The 19,078-nt window shown below is 45.7% G+C and overlaps 1 protein-coding gene across 1 annotated transcript in view; it reads left to right on the forward strand.

Moving 5' to 3' along the window:
* Positions 1–19,078, forward strand: part of SCN8A (sodium voltage-gated channel alpha subunit 8) — a 174,119-nt gene that overhangs the window by 146,588 nt on the left and 8,453 nt on the right. Inside the window, exons 22-27 of the mRNA XM_081821697.1 lie at positions 4,085–4,207; positions 10,032–10,316; positions 12,170–12,223; positions 12,882–13,019; positions 14,045–14,149; positions 16,748–17,018. Of these exons, the coding sequence (XP_081677823.1) occupies positions 4,085–4,207; positions 10,032–10,316; positions 12,170–12,223; positions 12,882–13,019; positions 14,045–14,149; positions 16,748–17,018 (976 nt within the window). The remainder of the gene's footprint in view (positions 1–4,084; positions 4,208–10,031; positions 10,317–12,169; positions 12,224–12,881; positions 13,020–14,044; positions 14,150–16,747; positions 17,019–19,078) is intronic.

The following is a 19,078-nucleotide window of genomic DNA, read 5'->3' on the forward strand; positions in this document are numbered from 1 at the left end:
TTCCACAGAACAGGACCACCGGGTACCCAAATAAGCTGGTAAAAGCATTGACCGTCCTGCACATCACCATTTATTTAGCAAACATTTCTATCACTTTTCATACTGGGTGGCAGAGAAATAGAAAGTATGAGACAGGGGCGCCTGGGTGGCTCAGTCGTTAAGCATCTGCCTTCGGCTCAGGTCATGATCCCAGCGTCCTGGGATCGAGCCCCCGCATCGGGCTCCCTGCTCGGCGGGAAGCCTGCTTCTCCCTCTCCCACTCCCCCTGCTTGTGTTCCCTCTCTCGCTGTGTCTCTCTCTGTCAAATAAATAAATAAAATCTTAAAAAAAAAAAGAGAAAAGGAAGTATGAGACAGACATGTGGCCAACAGTAATCCATAAATTCCCCAGCTTGAGGGAGTTGCTGGATTCTTACATTGCCTTGAGACCTGACAGTGGTTCCTAAGAACACCTCTGTACCAGTTATTAGTCAACAAATAGAAATCAAGTACCATTCTCTGTGTAGAGCTGTCCCAGAAGCTGTAGGGAGTCATGTGGGGCAGGCAGCCATGGCCCCAGCTCCTTAGGCACTCACACCAGCTTGCAGGACTGCTCGGGCCTGACTCCAGCCTTGCGGTAATCCAGCATTCTGGGAACAGGGCTCCCCCGGGACCCTCCCATCCACTGACTTCTCTTGGACACAACAGTGCATTTTGTATCATGTTTACTGAGCACCCACAACATGCCAAGCCTCCTGCCAGGAGTTGTGGGAGATACAGAGAACAGAAGACATGGACAGTTCCCTCGAAGGGCCCGAAAGATGAGACATGTATACAAATAATCACAGTCTAAAGCAGCATGCGCTAAGTGGGAGCAGCTCCAGTCCGCACTGTGGCTGCACCGTTTGCCACCCTGAGTTGTGAATGGAGAAGCAAGGCTCAGTTGTGAATGGAGAAAGAAGAACAGCTGGAGCCATCACAGTTTTTGCTGTCTTGTGCCTTTGGCATTCTAGAACATCCAGCAGGTGTAAATTTTAGGTCCTACTTTAGCACCATCTCTGAGAGGCTCTCTTCTTACCATCTCATCCCCCAGTGACTAGATGTCCAAATCTGTTTTTCATCGCCATGTTTGTTTCCCTAAAGGATTCTCATTCCTTTGTATTGTCCCTTAAAGCTGCTAAGAGGACTTTTTACAATCACGTGGATAATCCCGACAATTTCCAAGGTTAATTCTCTTTGGTTACAAGGCATGTAATTCCCAGAGACAATGTTTCATTTTGCTCAGGTTCTTGGCTGCACTGGAGATCTTGTCCTGTAGAAGAATTTTGTCATCTTTCCCCTAGGGAAATTTATCCCATCATATCCGGAGGTTAGCCAGCGTATCGGTTCCAAGGTCGGGAACTTTCAGAGACCACACATCCTGAATTCAGACTATTACAGACATTCTCCATTTGCAAACGTTCACATCATTTGGAAGAAGTCCACCCAGTGTCTCCCTTTTTTTCCATTCCTGTAGCCACTGATACCCTGAATTTTTACTTCACCTCAACTCCTTTCTTTTTTCCAGGTTTGATTCTTTCCTTAAAGTGTACTTTCAGCAATGATTTTGTTACCTCCAGTGAAAGTTTAACATGGGGACTCAGGATTATCAGAGCGCCCTCAGCTGCTAAGGAATAGCCCACATAGGATCCTTCTGACCCTGCCTTGGGAGATCTTGGCTAGATTGATCCACTGAGCAGCACATTATCTTGGCACCATTTAGAGCCAACCTCGGGATCGGCACCTGTACCCCCATCCTTCTTGCTACCTCAGGCCTCTTCGTTATCAGATTAACCACCCCTGGCCCCCCCGAAGAGCTGGGTCTCCCTGCCATGTGTGGGGCCTGTCGTGCGTGGGGCCCATCGCCCCTCAAAGCTTAGTGTTTTGTGGTCTTTACCTGGCATAGTTTCTCAGGATGAGGTTGACTCAGGTATTTTGAACTCAGGCACTTAGTCAGGATGGGATAGCTCACCTTCAGGTGTACCTACTGGGGTCTCACTAAGAATCTGGCAGTTATAGATTATTTGGTGTTAAGAGTTGGCTGCACTTGGCAATAATAAGCAAAAACACCTCCATGTAGATTCTTCTGGTAATGATGAATGGAGGGAAAATGATTGGTTGGGCTACTGTGTTCCAGATAAAGCTTTTGAGGCCCTTGTTTTAGACAAAAATTGAACTCTGAAGCATGTGCCCTTCAAAGAACATGAGTAAATAGGGCAGGCTTTAATTCCAGATTCGCTTTGAATACTGCCTAGGACTCCAGGGAAGATACCTACACTGAAGGATTATGAGCCCATGCATGGATAAAGGTTCACACCCCTTTTAAAAAATTGAAATCCTTGAGCCTGCTCATTCCTTTCCCTCACTAGGTCACGGACATTCCACTTCTACCTCCTGTCAGTCCTGCTGCTTCATTGTAAAAAGAAAAGAAATTATTTTTTAAAACGTTTTATACAGTTCAGAGATACAGAATCAAAGAATTAAAGCCCTCAGCTAGAGATAAAAAGCAACAAATGAAACTGAGTTGTAGATTGTTTCCTTTTTTTCTCCTCTAATTTTGCTTTAAAACATCAGTTTAGGCCAAGCAGATCTGTAACCACCACTTTCCAGTAGAGGGAACTTAAGAATGATTGATGGGAACATCTTAACCTATCCCAGAATTTGTGGTGCAGTACTCGGGAAAGACTGCTCCAAGAAACCCAGAGCCCCAGACATGTCAGGATTTGATCTGCTAAAGGTAGTTTCCTTTGGTGGGAACTCAGGTCAGGCCCAGGTGGCCCTCGGTATAGTCAGCATCCAGTGTTATGGGACCATCTGGGAACTGCTCTGAGCGCTCTGGTAGGGCAAGGTGAGTTTGGCTCTGGAAGAGCAGGAAGGCATTTGACCATCATGACACCAGGCCTGGAGACTTGCAGGCTTCTCCCCAGCAGGGCAATACAGTCAACTCCGGATTGTTCAGATACCGATAACCCTCTCTTGGGATATTGTACCTGCCAGTCGGGGAGGTGACCTGTCTGTGGCAGAAGGAGCTCTGGCCTACAAACCAGGAGGGTGGGTCTCTCTTTCTGGCTCCAGAATGCCAGCGTGACACTCGGCAGATTCTCGTGGGTCTCCATGTGCTCCTCTGTGAATAGAATTTCTAAAATTTTTCTAAGAATCCTTCCAGCTGTTTTTCTAACAATGAGAGTAGAAGATGGTCCAGGAAGGGACAGACCTGAGGCCGGTTCATTTTGAGCCATTCTGGAGAGAAAGAATGGGGATGATAAGGAGAAATATGGGTTCAGTTTTCAGACCCACCCAAGTTCTCATGAAGGAGTCATGGTGGTAGTTCAGAGACGGAAGGATTATTATAGTTGAAAGTGAGAGATGGAAGAATTGCTTAAGGGAGTTCTCGTGGAGCCAAAACTGTCTAGAAATTGCTTCCTTTGGTTCTTGTCTTCTCGGGAACTGCAAAGCCAGCTGTGGCGCCTACTGGATACGTTTCCTTTGTTGATGTAGTAACTCATCACATTCTCCAGCAAATGGTTTCTTGTCAACCAGGAGCAAGAGAGCTTGTCCCTGTTGGAAATCCATGGTGAATGAGCTGAGGAGGGGGCAGCTTGTGTGGAGTGTGTGTATTTATCTGTATTCTTTTCCATAGGTACCATTAAATTTGTCTGGCTTAATTTAATGGCAACTTCTGGGAGCTGCAGAGGCTGTAAAGGGCGAGGGTAAGGTTTTTGTCATCTGTTCAGGCTCCTCTCCTTCCACTGGAACGTCCTCATTCCCCCTCTCCCTTCAGCCTCTTCCCTTTGCCAACCTGTATGTATGTTCTACCGCCTCCTCTCGATTTTCTCCTTCCCCCCTGTGTTTTTTCTTCTGCCTCTCAACCTCCTTTCCTTTCAGGTCGTTTGAGTCCAAGTTGAAGTAGGCAGCTGGTGTTACCCACTCTCTCTCCCTGGGGGGCCCAATCTGTGTAATCAGTGCTAGGGGCTTTATTCTAACACTCTGGAACCTCTTTTCTTGTTTTTCTTTGTTTTGTTTTGTTTCCTTTTTTGTTTTTGTTTTTCTCTTCTGTTTCCGTGTAGGTCTCTTTAGTCAGCCTTATAGCTAATGCCCTGGGCTACTCGGAACTAGGTGCCATAAAGTCCCTTAGGACCCTAAGAGCTTTGAGACCCTTAAGAGCCTTATCACGATTTGAAGGGATGAGGGTAAGATACTAAGAGCAGCTGATCCTTCTGCATGCCGATGGAAACTGTTTACGCATGCTAGAACTGATCACACGGTGGGAAGATCATTCAGACACGATCTGTGATGCAGCTGCTGATTTGATCCTCCACTCTCTCCCCGCACCTGCCCCGTGCGAGGGGGTCGCATCAAGCTGCCTCATCACATTAATATGGGCCCCACCCCAACAGCGTGCCATCGCAGAACATGTTAACGCTGGCTATTCTCATTTGGCCTGGCTTACCTGTAGCACTCGGGGCGGCTTTCTGGGCTGTTGATTTAATAGGGAGAATCACCAGGTGCAAAGAAGGGGAATTGTAACCCACAGACCCACTGAAAAGCAGAGGCTGCAGGCAGGGCGAGTGCCGTGTAGGGGCATCAGCCAGGTGGGGACTGTGGCCTTGCCGTCACTGAGAAGGCAGCTGAAAGACATGATGGCAGGCCTGGAATTGGGAATGGAGCAGAATTTGGCATGGCCCTGGGAAAAGAAATGCTTTTCTTTCTATTCTGATTCCTCTTATTGCACCTTGTTGTTCTCAGCCCAGTCCCATAAGGACTGGCAGCCTCTGTCTGATAGCAAAGCTTTCCTCCTCACCCCCCACCCCTCTGCCCACGCTATATGGTCCCCTATCCTGACACCATCAAAATAACAATCAGGTATGATGCCAGATGACTTCTCAGCTAGTTCTCCTGAAATTTCTTGACACCTGCTATTCCTGCTTTGGTGATACTCCACCCAAATCCAAACGGGGCAAGGTGCTGTCACCCTGCCAACCTAGAAACAAGGCTCCCTCTTTTGGTGCCCTTTTGCTGTCTCTCTTGGTTAAAAAAAAAAATGTGCATGTGCGTGTGCACACACACACATGCTAAAAAGTCAATTTCCTAAAATCAGGTGGGCAACTGGCTTTTAGTGGTAATCGTTGTCCTGTGGTAACAGAGAGGTCTGTTATACTTAAGGAGACCAAGAAAACTCGTTTCCATCCAGATGTTGAATACATGCAGGAGAGCAAACCGGAGGATATGTTTTTAAATGTGCAGATATCAGAATGTAGGAATAAAAATTAAATGGTTCCAGTGGTCCCCAGGAAGCAAGGCCGACTGGAGAGTCTAGGTACGAGGCCAGTGCCCACCTCACCCGTTCCTCATCTGTGCTCCCTGGCCACCGCTCCACAGAACTCCCCACGGTTGGACAGGAGGGTGAAAACGTCACTGCGCCTCGGGAGTTGTATTTGTTAGTTTCTTCAGACAAATACTTTTCGCCACCAGTTGTGTCTTTTCTGTAGCACAGTCACGGTTCGGTTTACTGCATATAAGCTTTCCGCAACCCACCTAAACCGTCGGCAGGAAGGTCGGGTCCATGGCAACACAGACTTCTTTCAATTTAAAAAACAAAGCAGAACTTGGGAGTCTGAGTCTTTCTCCCAGAAAGAAGAGAGATTTCAGAACGTGTGCAGTGAGGTGACCGGTAGGCGCAGGCTAGAGCGAGGGAGAGAGAGAGTATACTGCGGACGACTCCGTGTTCCGGGTCATTAGACCTAGGACTGCCGTGCCCTCCCCTCCTCCCCCGCCTTCCCACTGTTTTCAGCAAGGGCTGGTGAAACTCTTTTCATAAGTCCTATCAGTTCTGTTTAGAGCGTTGATAATCGGTGTTGGCGACTGAAACACTGAGTAAAAGAAGGCTGTTGAAGACCGTCCTGGGCACACGGTAGCCACCCCAGCAGCCTGTGCTCTTCCTCAGCCGATGCCAGTGATCCTGGACCTCCTAAAGCCAGACTGGTAATAGCTGAAGAAAGCCCAAGAAAAAATGCCCAGCTGACACTTGCTACTAACTTTCTCCACCCGGATGCTCATTACTGCCAGGCCTCGCCCGTGGCAGAAGTCGTCCCCGATGACCAGCTGGGGCCAGCTTGCTCATGAGGAGGTTATTTGAGTCACCTGGACGCAGGGGCCCTTTGGGTGGCCACACCGCTTCCCTTCAGCCCCTCCCCCTCTCCCCACCTTGCCTTGGACTCCCAGTTTCCATTCCCCAAAAACTTCTAGTTGCCAACTTTCAAGTAATTTAGGGACCAGAAGCAGTGATCAGAACCGGCAGAAAGTTTTTTCTGAAAAAGCATGAGAAAGTGAAACCTCTACATGAAGGGTTTTTTCAGCTAAGAGAATATGAGCGAAAACCAGTTTGAACCAAAAGCCAGGATTTCAAACAATGAGTGTTCAGTAAGGGAAGCTCTGGTAGAGGAGTGTCCCTTGGTTTGGTTGGCTCCGGTCAGCCAGCAGAACTGACCACTTCTGGTTGGGCAGGGGAGAGGGCTCAGGACCCAGTCCTGTACTGCAGTTTCCCAGCCCCTCTGTGAAGGAGTAACTGCAGGAAGAAAAGACTGAATCTGCCTGAGCTAACAGTCAGCTTCCCAGTGATAAACAGGATTAGGTATATACATTTTATTTGAAGGCTACTGTCCTATAGGGCCATATGTTTTCTATTTTTTGGTTTGGGTTCTTACATACACCGACACTGAGCAATTACCCTTAGAAAGTGTTCGGTAAGAACTCTTCATAACCTGAATACCATCCATGCAAGTGGGCTCAACCGTCACTGTGCTGTTCCAATGGTGGGCTCAGACCTCCGTTTGGGAGGGAACATAGGGCCCCAGCCCGTCCCGGGACACTGACTTCAGGTCTTCCTCTCTCCTTCCTCAAACCAAACACCAGAAAATCGAAACACTCATGCTCTTGACAAAGGAACACTTAATGTAGTTCTTTGCTTTTCTCTCCTCCATAGTAATCTTCATTTAAGAGATTTGCTGTGCTATTAAATTTTTGAGGGTATATAATGCTATGAAACATGCATGCCTTTTTGTTGATTGTCAGTACATAGTTGTCCATTAAAGCCATGTTCCCTCTGCCAGATATTAAAAGCTATTTGACAGATTTTATAGCATTTAATGAATGGTAATGTTCTAGGCATTATGAGAAGACAACACTGCTCTAAGAATTAGTATCCACTGGAATTTTTTCATCAGTTAAGTAGATTTGAAGCAATCTTTAAGTATAAATGTCCACTGAAAACAGTAACTTCATAGATTGCTAGACCCAAGTTTTAGTAATATTTCTATACCTAGTTTTGAACAATGAATTTTTATCATAACTAAAGGCAATGTAGAATAACTCAAGAGTTGTTAGGGACCAATTCACGAAGTGACTGCCTATGGAAACTTGAATTGCCGTTTGCACTTACCTGTAGTGCGAGAGTGCTTCTTGCCCTTTGGTCACTGAGAATATCAGCACGATGACAATTATATATGGAGCACGGTTAAACAATTTTCATTATTAGCTAATGTCTACAGCCAGGAAGAATTATTAGTAAATTTCATCAACTGTTTACTGTTTTATTCATAAAGCTAAGCTAAGAAGTTTTTCTTTGGTTATAATTAATCAAAAGTACATTTACATCATATAAGTACATTGGATTTTATAGGATTTTGTGTCCTACATATCAGAGAACAAGGTTCAGTAAATACTTTTGTGTATTGATTCTTTTGATCAGATCTATGAGTATAAAAGTGGGAAGAGGTCACTTAGTTAACGAGCTAATTATTCTTCCCTGCTATAAATATTACCCCATATTTAACTGTAACGTGTAACACTGTGCAGGACGGGTTAGACTGGGTTAAGATAGTCAGAAGAGTTCCTAGAGGAGGTAGATTCTGAATTGAGATAAAAAGAAGCATTTCTAGGTTTGAAATCTTTTGGGGCTTACTTCCCTATTGCACACTTGTGATGGTCTAATAGAAGGTCATGATCTCTCACCTAAGCTCTGCTGCAAAATGCTGTCACATAGACTTGAGCTTTTGAATTTTGATAATCGACTCTTATTGTCCGAGAAATGATTATTCCATTTGTGGATCATCCTCTTTTTGCCTGTTCTTTTGCACATTTCATTGCTTTCTGGTGCTCCACCAAGGGGTGAGCAACTGTAGAATGAGGAGGTAAAATTCAAATCTGATCACCTGACAAATTTGGTAACATCAATCAATCAATCAGTCATTCTCCAAAATAACGTAGAGGATTTTCTAGATTTCAGATATTCTGGCTTTCCTCCCTCAAAGTAATGAACAGTTGAAGGGTAATCATTTTACGCTAATGACAGAGTTATTAAATCTAGAAGAGATTTCTTGGTCTAAGAATTAAGAAATAACTACCTCTCAATCTAAAGGCCTTCATATGTGAATTGGAGAAACACAAAACTAATATTTTAATCTAAAGAAGAGTGACTCCTTAGCAGAATATCATTGCCTTTTTTATATAGGACAGAACAGCTCTTCCCAGCCCCGCGTTCCTACCAGTGACGTTGCAGTCTAAGGCGAGAACAGAAGATAAGGAAAACCCAACCCCAAGTCAGGTTGGGCTCAAACGGAGCCCAGAGCTGCCCCCTGGTGTTCCTTCCACAGCACAGCCCTGTGGGCCCTTTTGATGCTGTGCATATGCAGTGTGTATGTCCTGCCTCTTCCCTGCACTGAAAAACTGAGGCCGGAACACGGTGATACTTCTCACCTCCTTCTCACAAAACATTAGAAAGCTGTGTTTATATCCATTGTTTTTATTTTAACTCCATTTTAATTCTCCTAGGATATTTAGAAAAAGGAAGACACATTCTTCCCACTTTAGAGTCACCTTTCTGGGCCTTAGCAGTCCCGCTTAAGACAACAGCAAGTGAGAATCAGGGCAGAATGAACACCAGCCTTATTTTCTGCCCCCCCACCCTGAAATGCTATTTTTATAAGCCCTTTGAACTCCTCTAGTGAAAATTGCCACCACAGTTGAAGTATTGTCTAGCTACTCTCACCTATAGTGTGAATCAAAATCAAAGTTAAAAACAACCCAGAAACTTTGATTCCTGAAGGGTTTTTTTCCCTTTGCATTTTTTTCATTCCTGAGCCTTACTGCAGTCAGTGATTTTTAACAATATGCCGGTTTGGGGGTTTCAAGAGCAGTGATCTAACTCAGAGCTCTCCAGAAAATGTAAGTCATTCCTATTTCTAATACATTGTGAAGAGTCGAGTCCAGCCCTGGATTGAGCAGAGAGACATCAATCAGCATTAGCCAAACAGGGGTGACTCAGATTCAGAAGCCTACAAAGTCAGAAAAAAAAAAAAAAAAAAAAAAAGCTTAAGAAGAATAATGAACCTTGAGTGAAAAATACATCTGTTCAGATTTTATTTTATTCTGTTTGGTAGAGGGAATATAGCTTTTTTTTTCTCTTGAGCCTGCAAAATATGCATGCTCAGCTATTGCCTGAAATAAGATAACTGGCCTTGCATAAAAGAGACTTTGTGTACCATTGACTGATTCCCTGCTAACACCAAAGGGTAGTTCTCTGTGATTTTGAACAATCCTACCTTGTTTTGCAGAGGGGGAATGTCTGTTGAAAGGCAACTGGTGAGCTTGAAATCAGATTTCCCCCACGGGGACATATTTTATGAGTTGGCAAGGAGGGAGACTAGACTAAGAAATAATTTTTTCAGTCCCAGGTTGGAGCCTGGGCGAGAAGACCTAAGTCAACTGGGGCAGGGGAATTCGTGTTAGATGAAATAAATATTATGGAATTTACTAGTATTCCTCAAAATATATTTTAGAGATTTAGAAAATTTTGGTCCTACTTGTGGATCTGTCCAGCCACCCTAATTCCAAAGGGGACGTAACGTTTTTATAGTCAGAACAAGCCACACAGTATCATTCCCCTCCTGGAAATCAAAAGAGTATGCTTGCTCATACTTCCTCCCAACACTCAGCAACCTCCCCCTTCCAATGCAGGTGGTGGTGAATGCCTTGGTGGGCGCCATCCCCTCCATCATGAATGTGCTGCTGGTGTGTCTCATCTTCTGGCTGATTTTCAGCATCATGGGAGTTAACCTGTTTGCGGGAAAGTATCACTACTGCTTTAATGAGACTTCTGAAATCCGATTTGATATTGAAGATGTCAACAATAAAACTGAGTGTGAAAAGCTCATGGAGGGGAACAACACAGAAATCAGGTGGAAGAATGTGAAGATCAACTTTGACAACGTTGGGGCAGGCTACCTGGCGCTTCTTCAAGTGGTAAGCATTGCTGTTTTTGTCAATCCTGTGATGCTCAGATAGCTGGCAAAAATTGCATTTGGTTCCTTCTCATTCCTGCATCCAGAATCAGGATTACTCCTAGTAGGCCACAGAGAACAATGTCCTTTCCCAAACCGGTTCCAGGGAGACGCCTTTCCTGAGAACTTCTGAATTCTCCAAGACCTCACTCAAGGGGGATCTTTCACTGTGCTCAGGAGCAGAGTTCTGCTCAGCTACAAATAGATTCCTGCAGCATAAGAAAGTTGCAGAGAGACCACCTTCTCTCCCCAGGACAAAGTATGTGTTTAAGGAGAAGGCGCGGGGGTGGGGGGAGGAAGAAGGTAAGTGCATAGACACCACCCCCACCAAAAAAATGGGAATTCTGATTCAGCAGAATAATCCTATATAACAGCTACACTAAGTGAACTAAAGAAAAGAATATGGCAGTGCCAAGATGCTGCCACTCATGTCAGCCCAACCCCAGAGAAAGGTCTCAGATTAACGTATCGTGGTAAGAAAGGATTTATTTTAATTATGTAGCCTACCGTCATGTCTAGTTTCCTCTTCCACTGTCACCAATTTTTTGGACTGTTTGATGAGACAGGATGATGCAGTGAAAACTCTTAAGCTTTGGAGTCAGACAATTGTAGGTTTGAGCCACACTCTGATGTTTATTGCATATGTAACCTTGGACAAATTGCTCAACTTTCCCAAGTCTGTTTCTTCATCTGTTCAACGTCGGTAATAATACCTTGCACTGTTGTTAAGAGGACTCATGATAGTTTATTAAAATTTCTTAGAACAATGCCTGGCACAGAGCAGTGCTTAATTAATAGTATTTTGCTATTAGGTATTTTTGTTACCTACATCGTATAGTCGTTGGGAGGATTGAATGCTGTAATGCAGGTGAAACTTTCAACTTGACCTTACAGATAGTAAGCACTTACTGTTAGCTAGTATTAGGAGCCACAGTTAATAGAATGAGCTTTATCCTACTCCAGAGTCTTTTGTTGTTTTATCCAGTTGGGGAAATTGGACCCACAAATTGAATCTGAATTGGAGCAGCTCCAGGAGACCAATGCACATCAATCAGCCAATTAGACATTGTATTCAGAGTCCCCACCTTGTGCAAGGTGCTGTGCTTGGCACTACTAGGGCCGTCTGATGAATAAAGAACCACCCGTGCCCTGAAAAAACTTGGAGTCTGGTTGAATAAATAAAACAAATGGGACAAAAAGAAAACAGAGAACACTGAATTGCTAACCCGTATTTGTTTCCAAAATCAGACGAGGTACAGTAGATGTAAAGAGAGTGCAGTTAGGACGGGCTGCCTGGGATGGAGCCAGGATTGCCACTGACATAGGCTGAATGCAGAAAGTGGTAGGGGGAAAGTTCTGGCCTTGTGTTGTTTTGGGGTTTTTTTTTTTCACTGCAACTTAGAAATTTTCAGACCCCCATTGCTTATTTAACACCATTGTAAAAAAAATGACTTGTCAGTGGTGGGCTGAGTTCCCAGTACCTCAGTAGATTCCTGCCACTCATTCATAAATACGAGTTTGCCCTGGCTTTAGGAAACCTCCTCAGACCCATTTTTAAGACCTTTTATGAGAGAATTGATCCAATTACCATTGTCAACATGTTTCTCTGCCAAACTTTGGTGTTATTTTCAGGGACTGAGTCAAAGCTCCCTCGGGACCTGTATTAACTAAAGAAAATTCTGTGTCCGTATGAAGCCATGCCCAAACTCTGTCTTGTGTTCACGCTGAACCTATGAGCCTGGCCTCTGTGACCCCTGCCTAGACCCCCACCCACCCCCTAACAGGCACAGTCTAATGACTGACTCTGTTTGCCAGGCAACCTTCAAAGGCTGGATGGACATCATGTATGCAGCTGTAGATTCCCGAAAGGTAAGGATACACCTGGCGAAACCACAACCTTCTTAGATGGCTAGAAAGCAAGCAGCATGACGGCGCTTATCAAGAAAAAGGGGGGGCGCCTGGGTGGCTCAGTTGGTTAAGTGTCTGCCTTCAGCTCAGGTCGTGATCCCAGGGTCCTGGGATCGAGTCCCGTGTCGGGCTGCTGCTTGGCAGGAAGCCTGCCTCTCCTGCTTGTGTTCCCTCTCTCGCTGTCTCTCTCTATCAAATAAATAAAATCTTTAAAAAAAAAAAAAAGAAAAGAAAAAGGGGGTTAGGACATGTATTGCTTGTCTGATTGATTATAGCTCCCTTTCCTCCTCTCGGTCAGTCATCGCTCTCTTACACTGGCTCCAGATGATTAGGCCGTTGAGTTTTACCCAGTGGAGCCATCTCCTCTTCAGTGCTGCTGACAGAAGTGTGGCTCCTAGCGGACAGCCCTCCCCTCCCCCTGGCCTCGCCATTTGCATATTCTCCGCCTAAGTCAAGTGGCAGGGCAGGGCCGGGCAGCGAGAACGTAGAGCGCCCTCTCCCCAGCTGGCGCAGCAGCTCCAGCGGTCAGTTATGGCTGGTGGCGATGGCATGTCAGAATGGCCCGCCTCACCCCACGCTAGGAGCTGATTCTCTTCTTTTCTCTCCTATTCTTTGACAGCCTGACGAGCAGCCTAAGTATGAGGACAACATCTACATGTACATCTACTTTGTCATCTTCATCATCTTCGGCTCCTTCTTCACCCTGAACCTGTTCATTGGTGTCATCATTGATAACTTCAATCAACAAAAGAAAAAGATAGGTCTCGTCCCCTCACCGCCAGCGGCCAGAGCTCAGCTCAGATGAGAGGCACTTCTGTCCCTATCTCTAGAAAGAAAATGCCTCTCTTTCTCTAAAATCCATATTATCACCTCACTGTGGCCCTGGCCCCACTCTACATTAGCGCCACCCAGCTCTTTCTGTGGGGGGCTGGATGGCACAGTATGTGGTTTACCACATTTCCTAGGCCAAACTAGCAATTTACTAGTACCAAATGTATTAGCAATTCTTGAGGCCTTTGCTGGGCTTGGCATCCTGCCAGAGGGAGGCAGAGTCAGAGAGGGTCTGGTGACAGGGGTGAGAAGGAAACAGCAGCTGAATAACTGTAGCTTTTAAAAAGTAGAAAGTGTCTAGACTTGTCATTACCGATGGGAATCCCTGGGCACCACTAGCAAACTGGGATTTGAAAGACCATCCTTGTCCTTGGCAAGTTCACTTCCTCACTTGTTCCAGACAGTTAACAATTTTTCCCAAACAGACTGAAGCACTCACTCTTGTCATCCATTTTAGAAGTCAAGTCTGTGTCAAGGAACTCTCTGTGTTGTTTTCTTGCACCAGGATTTCTGAATTTTTCATATTAATTGGAAATAAATGGGCCAATAACCAGGACTTGAAAATCCTTTCGTTTGAAAATGTTATTCTTTAGAATTTTATCAGGAAAGCAGGTCCAAAAACGTGTGTGAACCAGTGAGATGCAACTGTCTTCAACATCACTGCTCTCAAGTGTACCCTTCCCTGAGGGCCCACGGTGGGGTAGCCCATTTCCTTTGTGCCCAGCCCCTGGCAGACCTCAGGAATTCCAAGCTGAAGACAAAGGCTGGTGTTTCTTTGAATTAGAATAGCTGTCCCAGGTTGACCTCATTATGGGGCAACTATTAGCTAAACTGACTTCTGGAAAGGTAAGGGGGTCAGTCCCCCCTCAGTTCTTAGGGTTGAACCTTAGGTCCAAACCATAGCATGTGAGAGCCTATTGTAATTGCTCGCTCTCTTCTTTCTTCCTTTACTTTGGAGGTCAGGACATCTTCATGACCGAAGAACAGAAGAAGTACTACAATGCCATGAAAAAGCTGGGCTCAAAGAAACCACAGAAACCCATTCCCCGCCCCCTGGTGAGTGCAGCCTGAGGGCAGAGTGAGACCCCATATGGTAAAGACACTGGTAGGGTTATTGCCAAGGAAAGAAAAGGGTAAGTGATGGGCTCCCTGTGCCCTCTGACTCTCTCCCAGCTGCCCCATCCAGAGGATCTGGGGAAGACAGCAGAACAGGGACTAAGGTATGGGATGGCTTTTATATTTGTGCTTGACCTTTCCTCTGAGACTTCCTTGGGCAGCAGCGGAGAATCGGCCTGTTATAACCACATTGACTCTGGCACTGGTAGAAAGATGTTTTAAGAGACCACTAAAAAATTAACAAAGGGAAGTAAAAAGGAAAGCTGGTCTCTTTCCTACCAGGGCAAGATAGGATGTGGCCACTATCTTCTCAGCTCTCTACCCAGCAAGCAAGTCTTTGCAAGATATCTGTGGGAGCAGAAGAGGGTAAAACTAGAAGTCTGATGTCCTGATTTTCTGTCTTGAACGGAGCCTTTTGTAAAACAGATTTGGGCACTGGGATTTTGCTTTGCCCTCCTGTTGGTGCTTGCCCTCTAGCTTCAGGGGAGAGGCTCTGCTCCCGAAGCCATATACCCAGTGGAGTGGGACATAACCCCCAGGCTCAAAGTTCCATCTTCTCTAACTTTCATTTAAAGTAACTTTTTATTTAAAAACAGCACAGCTCTTTTTTTTTTTTTTTAAAGATTTTACTTATTCATTTGAGAGAGAGAGAATGAGAGACAGAGAGCATGAGAGGGAGGAGGGTCAGAGGGAGAAGCAGACTCCCTGCCGAGCAGGGAGCCCGATGCGGGACTCGATCCAGGGACTCGATCCCGGGACTCCAGGATCATGACCTGAGCCGAAGGCAGTCGCTTAACCGACTGAGCCACCCAGGCGCCCCGAAAAAACAGCACAACTCTTAAAATAAACACTCACCTGGCAGTCTAATTTGTAAAAATAAAAAAATAGAGCTACTTTGAACCAAGAATGGGTTTTTCCCTACTTAGTGCTACCCCTGGCCTGGCATACCCGCCTCACCAACTTCTGAGAGGAAGGAAGCCCTCAGGCCCTGCAGAACAGTTGGAAAACCAGCAAGTGAAAGTGATCCTCAAAATAAGCACCAACTTGAGTGCCTAGATTCTTTAAAAAAAAAAAAAAATCAGAGAGATCTTAAGAAAGAGAACATTTTTGGTATTTCCTTGAGGTTAGAGCTTCCATTTTGTGTTGGAAACGAGACTAAGGAGAATGGAGAGGGTTAACATTTCTGAAGTTCTGTTCAGTCCTTTGCATGCAGGAACCTGAATGTATTTTCTTCTACTCTAAACTATGGAAACTTAATGTGGCAGGAGACATTAATAAAGAGTGATCAGCACTCATTCAGCAAATAGTTATAGATCTCCTACTATGTTCCAGGCACTAGACCCACTGTTATGTCTGAATTATGAGGTTGCTTATGATACAGCGGGGACAGAGATAATAAAATAAGCAAACCGCCACGATACAATGTGGAGCGTTGTGAGAAAAAACAACTAGAGGGCCTGACAGAGAATAGGGAGGCTTGGGGCAGGGGATCTACTTCAGTAGAGTAGTTAGAGGAAGCCTCACTAGGGAGGGTGTACTTGGGTAGATGAGAAGGAGCCAGAGTTCTGGGGGAGAAGATCCTGGAAAAGCAAATGAGGTTGTAAAAGCAGAAAGCATCAGTGTTGCAGGTGGTGACCGGCTAGAGGAAGGAGCATGAGATGAGCTGGATTAGACCATGCAAGGCATCTCTAAATCAGGCTAGCAGTAAGAATTTTGTTGCAAGCCCAATGAGAAACCATTGAAAGGTTTTAAGTAGAAGTGGGATGTGACCCATTTATGTTTTTAAATAATAACACTTGCTACTCTGTGGAGACTACACTGGATGTGGGCAAGAGAGGAAGCAGGGACACTAGTTAGGAGCCTCTTTCAGAAGTCCAGATAGAAGATGGCAGTGCTTGGGCTAGAGTAGGGCCAACAGAAGTGGGATGAAGTGGGTGAATTCAGAAGAATCAGTAGGACCGGCTGTGCATGCAGTGGGGGACAAGGGAGAGGAAAGCGACAAGGGTGACCCTCAGGTTTCTGGCTTGGAGACTGGGTGGACGATTGAGATGGGAGAGGAGCAGGTTGGGTGAAAGGCAGGGGAGGGACTTGTTAGGTTTGAGATGCTTATGGGTCAACAAGGAGAGATGTTGAGAAAGCAACACGGGAATTCAGAGGAAAGAACTTGAGAAACCAAAGTACATAGATACTGTGTACGCAGTAGGAATAGATGAGCTCTTCTGGGGAGACAGTGCAGAGAGAAGAGATGAGGGCAGGGCAGACATGGCCAGGACACGAGGCTGAACCGGAGCAACTGGCGAGCCAGGAAGACCTCCAGAAGCGTGTGATGGCATAGACACAGAAGCGTGGCAGTGTTAGAAAACCTGGGGAGGTGACACTGGTGTCGGGGTCTGCCCATGCTCCTGACATCCTGCCAGAGAAGCGGCACAGGGGGCTGGCCAGGGTTACAGAAAAGAAAGGCGATGGCAACTTCGACGGTCCGCTCGGAGAGGCTCTCATGAACGCTCTTGTGTCTTTCCTCCCCCTCCCACCCCCCAGAACAAAATCCAAGGTATCATCTTTGATTTTGTCACTCAACAAGCCTTTGATATCGTTATCATGATGCTCATCTGCCTTAACATGGTGACAATGATGGTAGAGACAGATACGCAGAGCAAGCAGATGGAAAACATTCTCTACTGGATTAACCTGGTCTTCGTGATCTTTTTCACCTGTGAGTGTGTGCTCAAAATGTTTGCCTTGAGGCACTACTACTTCACCATTGGCTGGAACATCTTTGACTTCGTGGTAGTCATCCTGTCCATTGTGGGTAAGTGGGGCGAGCGGGGGGGAGACGCAGGGCACCTGACTGGCCTTGAGCATGGGACTTCTGGGACAGCGGCCACTTCCACGGGTGTCAAGTGCAGGCCCGGGACTCTCATGGCGGAAGCCCGCGTGCATCTCTAAGTCATCTTGGGGGCCCCCGCGCAGTAGGTCGCGTGGTCAGTGAGTTTCTACTGAGTGTTCATAGTCGTCTTGAATTATAAATTCCCTGGTTGAAGAGGGGAAAATGATAGAGATTTGACTCTTTTTTTCAAGGAGTTTAAAGTTAACAGGGAAGGTAAAAACAACTATGGCTGCAGTAGCAGTATAATGTGGAAAAAGGAATGGTAGGAGTTTGCTAGGTTGGATACTAATGAAAATGGTCTGAGAACATTCTGGTGGGGACCGCCAGGGCTCATTTTACTGAGGTTTTACTGTGTGCCAGGCATAGTTCTTCACTGGCATGATCTCACTGGATCCTTATGACAGCCCAGGAAGCAGCTATTTTTTAGTCTTCTGTATGTCCAAGGTCACCCAACTAGGAGGTGGCAGAGGTGGAACTCAGGTTGGATCTTAACGGCAACTGTGTGACATTTTGCTTCAACCAAAAGGCATGGGAGGCAAAGGAAATGCTGGCCTATCGATTGGCCTCCCAAAATGTTTCCTTGCCTTCCTAAAAGGCATCTCAAATGATGAAACACTGGCTTGGTTCCAGGTAGGTTTAACTGATGTAGGCTGGCAGAGGGAGAGTGCCCAAGGCCCGCGGGAACCAGCCCTGGAGCCGGTGGCCAGGCTGGCTGAGCAAGGTGGTGACCAAGGGTGACTGAAGGCAGCTGGCCCTCCCCTTGGTCAGTGTTAGTTTCTGGTTTTCTAGTTCTGTCCATGGGAGCAGCACATCCATAAGTGTGTTGATATATGGAGCACTAATCGCATGTATCTCCCCCCCAGAAAGTTAATTTGGGCAACACTGTACATGGAGTTTCCCCGTGGAGAGTCACAGAGCACATTAGGCTATAGAAAGTTCTTGAAAGTCCTACAGTAGAGAATTGTTGAACTCACCATGCTACCTTTATTTTGATCACAACACCCTTTTTTCAAGTAATAATAATGGTATCCCATGTTTTACTGAAACATACTATGTGCCGGTCACCATTCTAAGTGCTTTACTCTAGTTATAATTCCTACAGTCCTCACAACGACCATCTAAGTATCTCAAGGAACTGAGGCACAGAGCAGTGACCAAGACATGAGGCTGGTGAGCAAGTGAGCAGGGGTTCAAGGCCAGCCCCTGGACTCAAATCCACACTCCTACCCTCCCACAAAACATACTTTGGACAGTGTTGCCTTGTCCACTATTCTTGAATGTTTTCTGCCCACCCGTCATTGAGTGGGCTGGAAAACCCACAAACCAAACCATGCCCCCTATTCTCAGATGGTACTCAAAAATAAAGAGAAAGAATAATTTTACTTTTGGTGATTAGGATTTTTATTAAATACCATTCATTTGTTCAGAAACAAAAGTATAGAAATTATCTTTTTATTTTTTTAAGATTTTATTTATTTGTCAGAGAGAGAAAGAGAGAGAGAGCACAAGCAGGGGGAGTGACAGGCAGAGGGAGAAGCAGGCTCCCCACTGAGCAAGGAGCCCGATGCAAGACTCGATCCCAAGACCCTGGGATCATGACCTGAGCCAAAGGCAGACGCCTAACCAACTGAGCCATCCAGGCGTCCCAAGAAGTTATCTTTTTAAATTAAGAGGAGTTGGGGTAATTAGCCCTGGGACCTCCTAGAGGACCCTTTAAATGGTGTTCCTGCTCCCTGGAGTGCTGTCTACCCATCTTTCTCCCCTTTTCTCTGGGAACAAATACATGTTCATCAGACAAAACCTTACTCCGGCACCTTCTCTCTGAAGCCTTCCTTGCCCACCAGACATGGAATGCAGTATTCCAGATACTACGACTTCTTATGGTCATTGGTTATGACTTAATTGAGATATAAGAAGAAGAGAGCTGAGAATTCATCTCGGGTCCTGGCTAAGGTAGACATTTGTGTTTTTTTTTAAACTTC

Source organism: Leptonychotes weddellii, chromosome 5 (genome assembly GCF_054177405.1).
Source record: "Leptonychotes weddellii isolate Sample4059 chromosome 5, ASM5417740v2, whole genome shotgun sequence".
NCBI classification, from domain to species: Eukaryota; Metazoa; Chordata; class Mammalia; order Carnivora; family Phocidae; genus Leptonychotes; species Leptonychotes weddellii.